At 42.7% G+C, this 6,684-nt stretch overlaps 1 protein-coding gene across 1 annotated transcript; it reads right to left on the bottom strand.

Annotated features, from left to right (window-relative positions):
• Positions 1–3,961: 3,961 nt before the first annotated feature.
• Positions 3,962–6,374, bottom strand: T265_08665 (hypothetical protein; the record flags this gene model as incomplete). The annotated part of the gene is made up of 4 exons (XM_009174536.1): positions 3,962–4,281; positions 5,867–6,054; positions 6,094–6,199; positions 6,240–6,374. 4 exons carry the CDS (start codon positions 6,285–6,287, stop codon positions 4,201–4,203), a joined length of 423 nt encoding a protein of 140 aa, XP_009172800.1.
• Positions 6,375–6,684: the final 310 nt, after the last annotated feature.

Genomic DNA, 6,684 nt, shown 5'->3' with positions numbered 1-6,684 from the left:
GTGACTGGCGGTCATCTGAGCAAGTTGTGAAAGCATAAGACCGGTTTCTGAGTGACGACTCGGAGCGAATGAGCGAATCACAACTGCCTCAGCTGGGGTCAGATATCGACATTGAAGGGATCTTGGGATATAGATAGACGCTTGATACATCATTCGAAGAACAGTATTTGAATTAGTCGCGTGACTCGCAAGGGCCAAATGTGCCACCACTGTGCTAGTAAAAGCATTTTATTAGACGTTACATCTTTCCTGATGATCCCTCCAGAGCCACTTTAGCACCGTGTGCAGGTTCAACATTCAGGCCACTAGTCAGTCGTACATCAACTCAAAAAAGCACACATGATGAAACCGCCCCGCATACTTGTCATTCGCAAATAGTTGAGACCTGTGCAAAAGCATCAGATGGAAAATTGTAACACTGAATCAGTCTGAGGGCTCATTAGGAAACCAAAATAGCTCCAAGGTCAGTCAGCTATAATTCTGCGAGTAATAAGGTGGCTTATAGAGACTGGTCAGTAGTGGCTCATAGAATACCAGTCATTTTCAACCGTTTCACCCCAACATGACAAAGAAAGATTAGTACAATTGGCCTGAAACTGTTTCAGTCCATCGACAGACTTACCATTACATCGTTTTACTCCAAGGTGCAAGTTGCACATAGCATGCTTACGATGTTTCAAGTCCACCACAATCTTCATTCAATGCCCTTCTACAGTACAACCATTGCGGAAGGAGTTAACGTAAACAAATGGTCTCGCCGTGACTTTGTTGTGCTCCGCTAACCGTTCAACCAGTAAGGGTGATCCAATTCTTACACTCGTATGTAGGAGATCGACGTTGGCACAATACAGGATCCTGGTCGCTTGGAACGTACTCGGTGAACAGCTATCACAGGGAAGACAACTTCTGTAAAATATGTATATTTAGAACAGTATCCATCCCCGTAGCTTGTCTAGGCTTTTGCATTCCGATACGACAATAATAAGGACTGGAATCCCAGAACAAGTCAACTTTAAACCTACGAAGGAAACTACTTATAAGGTTACTGAAAGCTCTTTCACAGCCCACCACCAGTTTCGCCCTTTCCTTCGGGTTCCTCAAGTAGGCGCAGTCTTGGAGTTCCCGTTAACCTTGTTTTAGTTGGACCAAAATTTGACAAATGCAATCATTTGCATACCAATTTGGTTCTCACGGAAGACTCGCCTAAATTCCGGTTGAATCTCTCGTTTATGACTTTTTTAAGCAACCGAATGTGCTGCACCAAGCCGCCTCATGTTTCAGTTGGTACGATATTCGAGATACCGCAGTATGCTTTCATACCGGAAACTACTCGCGTGAAAAACTAATTGGTATGCAGATGACTTTGAGTATAAATTCGCTTATATTTCAAAATAATGCGCTTTTTGACATCAGTGAATTGTTCATCGCAATGTCTTGGATCAGAGTTCGGATATCTTGATAATTATCAGGTTGCAAACACAGTCCGCAGTTTTACTGGCTCAGAATTAATCGCAACTCTTGAAGATCGCGCAATCAACCCAACAGTTACCGGCCCGGGCACACCACGGACGTTCTAAGTTGCCATAGAACACACGTCCCGGAATAGTTCCAATCGCATACCAATAGCAAAGAGGACTTTTTAATGAAATACACCCATTTGCAAACTAATTTGGTTTTCGGAGATACTCACCTGGAACCCAGCTGAATCTCTCGTTTGTGATGTTTCCAGGCACTTTTTTCTATTTTGTATCATATGGTCGACAGCTGTCAACCGATAAATTGCGCGTTTTTACTGTTGATTTTTCGATTTCGTACTACTTTTGGGCAATGTATTTCACGTGTGTTCTTGGTATGATCTTGTCCTAATACACCTACAGCTACGAGCACTGTTACAAGTCTGAAGTGAAGTTACAGTTTTTCACGGTAATACTCTGTGAAATATGTAAAACTAGTGTTTGCCTCATAGTACAAAACCAAACCCCAATTCCGTTTAATTTTCACGCAACATATGAGCAACTTTCGTCATTACTGAGGTATTCAGGAATCAGGACCTCATGTGTATGGGATACTGTTGAATGTTCCTATATCTACTAGGACAACCATCATATGATGCCAAAATGCAGATACATTGGACGTTGATGCAAACAAATGTGATGCGGCCAGACATTACCTAATGCAAACAACTTAGATGGAAACACCAATCATGCAACTCAACCACAAGGGGAACAAAAATGCACATACAGAAGCTCAGATTGAGGAAGAAGACGAATACTTGGGAATAACACATGTATAGCAACACAAAAAATGCAGTTATTACGGCTCCAATTCAGGCTTGGTATGGTGTCTCAAAAATGGGGTCGGTCGTAAAAAGTACAAGAGATTGAATGTGATTACTCCTGTCTGGAGGGTGGTACAACTAGAAGCCCGCTTTATTCGAATTTTGAGCGGTAGATCAGACACCTCAATCTCTTAGTTCCATGTTGACATGCAAACCCAAGGAAGCAAGCGATCTAACAGCAGGAGCCGTTTGAAACCAGTGGCTTTTTAGTTGAAAGCTCGCGGCAAATTCATCTTGTATTCCTCTCGGATCTGTATAGTTTTAACAATGCTGATGGTACGTAACCATCGGAATTGTGCACTTTGGCTGATGACAAGGCACCGTGGAGTGTTAGCAAACAATCCTTTACGATCCTAACAACTTCTAGTAAATCTACACCGTATTATCTGCAAACGGTTTTAGCCTGGTAGTGGTGTACGTAGGGCCAAAAGTTCTGCGTTCAGTGTAGGACTATTGCCGTTATTAGATACCCCGCATGTAGCCAACTGTCATGCGCTAGGTGATCTGTAATCTGTGCAGCTAACAGGGCGTGTTCGACCAAACCGGCTGGTGGGGTGGATAGGTGAACCTTCTCTACTATGAGTTACGAGCTATAGACGACGTAGGAATTCTCATAATCCACTGTACAGGCTGAGTTTTCAATGGTCGTTTGCTTGTTCGCCGAGCTGAGCAATTCGATTACCTAGTTTTCGATAGTCAAATCAAGATTGAAAATTCACATCCTCCCCAGTAGGTCTAAGAACAGATTTTCATCAGGGGTGTTTTGAATCACTCTTAGAAACACCAACGGGCAAGGCTCTTCTCCTACAAAATTCGAAAGTTTAGGCTAAAAGCAGTTAAGTAGGATGGGAATCTCGTGCATCAGGATATGCGAGAGGCACCATAAAGACAGCACAACAATCCGTGTACAGACTGGAAGGTGTACAACTTGGGATTATCCAAATAGTCGCTTTTAGGTTATATATATATATATATATATATATATATATATATATATATATATATATATATATATATATATATATATATATATATATATATATATATATATATACCTCTCACGTGGATGTCCGAAACGATGAGTTTAAAAAAGTCACATTGGTTGCTCGAAATGTTCTACCGTAAAAGACAACGCTGAACTTTTACGAGGACTATCGAGCCTGAACTAGTCTCTGCAGGTTATGCATCGATACACAACAGAGCAACTAAGTTTTCTGTTGGGGATACCTTCCCAGGAGACAACTGATGGTTTGCTTAATTCTCACGGCAAAATGCAAATCGAATTTAGTTGTAGAATTCCGTCCTGAAACCCGATGGATGTATAGAGGATGAGTAGCTGTCAGATTGGCCATGACCAGAGAGCGACGATCGGAAAGTTGGGTAGGCTCTTCATGCTGAAGTTTACAACTAATTCCTCGAGCTATATCAAGCTCCCTTGAAGACGTGATTTGTCGAAAACCTGTTCAGAGAAATGCAAGTGGTTCACGCTGAATATGTGGTCGCTGATTTATTAGCTTATTTGAGCTGAACTGAGCTCAGAGGACATAACAACGGTCGTAAGCGACCATACCGTAATCGTTTTCAGCGTGTCTTGGACTTTCGTTGATGGTCCCCTTGGAGCTGTCGACTTGAGTATAAATCGTTGACTGACGAAAGAAACATGGCCCCGACTAAGTCTTGATGAAATCTGGATAAGCGCACCAAATCCAGGAAGGTAGCATCTTAAACTGTGTTAAAATATAAAACGCCTTTTGTGGACTGTGTACAATGTAAAACATAGATTCAATGTACAGACGAGTATTTTGAGCGTCTGTCCCTAAATCCAATTACGTCCGGGAAGTTTTAGCATAACGATTATACTGTCATCCATCCGAATGTTTCCATATTTCTGCGAGACGTTCAATGTCATTCAAGCTCATTGCATTGATGCGCGTGAACAAAATCTGAAAGAAAACCAATAATATGCAGCGCTGGGGATACCTTCAGAAAAAAATACGATACGGTGTCAAAAACGGAACAGGAGTGAGACTATGCATATACAATGGGGCGGTGTGCGAAACAGTGGAGTAGGTGTTTCAGCAAACAAAAATTATGGGGACCTGAAAATCTGATCCGTAAATGAGGAGCCTTACTAAGCACCAAAGTAAGTTGAGACATCAGCACAGAATCTACCAATCATAAACTCGTTTCTTATCAGATGTAGAGGCACACTCAAGGATAAACCTTTCAGCACACTTATGGTAACACTTCAGTCTGCCTGTGACAGTAGACCGACAGATGGGAATGCAACCAACTATACAGGTCCTATTACTGTTTTTCTGACTGTATGATTTCTAGTCTGATACATCCTCGTGAACATTCGTGAGAACTGAGATCACTGGAGTCCACAAAATCACTCAGAACGTTGGATCGCCGCAGAACGGCATAGTCCCAACAATGTGGCAAACCGCCTTTACCTCAGTTCACAACCTGACTTAGCATTAATTGATACGAACTAGCTTTGGAGGAGGGACACTGAGGAAAATAGAGACCTCCAATTAGTCAGGTCGTGTCAAATCAAGAACAGCTCCGTGAAATCCAGGAGAGGAATTTTTACCATACAAACTAGTAACAATTCAGAAATAGGTACTTAATCGGTAATGTAGCAAAAATACAGCCCAAAGAGGCCGACGAGGAAGCGTGACACGAGCGCATTGTGCAGTGCATCATGATTAACAAGATACTGATAACGTAGGAAATCACATAACTCCGATTCGTCGTAATTTTGCAGCTAACAGCTTGCACTTGGACCTTATGAGTTTATTGGATATGACCTGACCACTCTAGGAAACGCGGGAGTAAAAAGTTCGGTTTGGTGTTGATGACGACTCAGACCTATGAACTGGGCTCGGTTGGAAAACTCGTCATCTGCAAGCATTCATTTGTGGGAAGTTGTAACGAAGAGACTTGATGCAAAACACTGAAACGTGCGGTTTTCGTCTCTCCATCGAGAGCCGAAAGAAACGAAAAGACAGTACCCACTGTGGAGCGCAATTTTCAATAGACAAGCTGTATGGCTGGAATATGGACATCAGTAAGATTAGATTCACCAACGATGCCTGATATTTCAAAAATTCATTCTTACACATAGGAGTTTTCAGGGCTATCTTCTAGCAAATAGGCGCTTTTCCGTTGAAGCACTGGTTGGAAAGAGATGTGGTGTGTGCGCCAAAGACGTTCGCACGCCATGTTCGCACAGTCGCCATGGTCGCAACTGCAAGCTTCCGTCTACTACAGTGGTAGTAGGATTGATCCTGTGATTTGCACTTGCATAACACAAATACGAAGGTGGAGCGAAGTTTATTGTTTCCCGTGGAATGATGCGTACACCGTGCACTTTTCTCTAATTGGAAAGATGAGCAGAATGCTCGGCTTTTGAGGATACGGTGAAGTCAACGCTGGCCTATGTCAAGGAAGTGTAAATCAGAACACATATTTCTCGTTTAAACACAAACAGAAGGTAGCGTAACGAAGGGAAATAAAACTTACATGCATAAACTTAGACACTATCACCTCAACCTCACGATCACTGTAGGTGTGAGCCAAGTGATTGCGCAAGAGCGTTTCGAAGCTTGGCCGACGCTCCTGGAAACTGTCTGGCACCGATACTTGTTTGATGACCAAGGTTAGCTTATCTCCATCACGTATTCCATACTGTGAGACCAACCTAGACTTGTCTAAATTGATTGTAGGGGAGGAATGAGAAAATAACGTACCCAACAAAGGACATCCTTTAAAGACAAGTCGCTGCCCCGCTGGGTCCACACCAAAAGCTGAGTGGACAGCCTCGAATAAGTCTGATGTTGTAGCGTTCGAAGAAACCTAGAGTTAACTAGTGCAAGAAACAAGTAAGAAAACTGACTTCCACAGACTGCTCGGGTTTCGTCAGTGGCTTGATCCGGAGTTTCATTGCGGAGAAACCGCAGTGCCCACTACACCTATGTAACTGTGCTGCTCGATACACTTCCTGTGGCAATATGGACGTCCAACGATGTAGCTATGACGTGAAGCTACACGGGTTCGGGACGACAAATGGTCATAGGAAGAAAAAAAGTTCTGACCAGAACGCCTGAAATGTGAGAAAACTCATTAAGTCCTTGTAAGCCGATTTAAGTGACCAGACTTACAGAACTTAGAACAACCATTCACCATTCCATTATGGGCCATTATGGACATAAAGCCATTTCAAAACCTTTCCGGGTGGTAAGTCATCATCATCATCATCATCATCGACAGCATGACATCAGTGTTCAACACCGATGCTTCACTGCCGTACAACCATGACTTATTTGAAAGCCTTATTGTAA

Source organism: Opisthorchis viverrini (assembly GCF_000715545.1).
Source record: "Opisthorchis viverrini unplaced genomic scaffold opera_v5_235, whole genome shotgun sequence".
In the NCBI taxonomy this organism is placed as follows: Eukaryota; Metazoa; Platyhelminthes; class Trematoda; order Opisthorchiida; family Opisthorchiidae; genus Opisthorchis; species Opisthorchis viverrini.
This window is presented reverse-complemented; position numbering and strand designations above follow the sequence as displayed.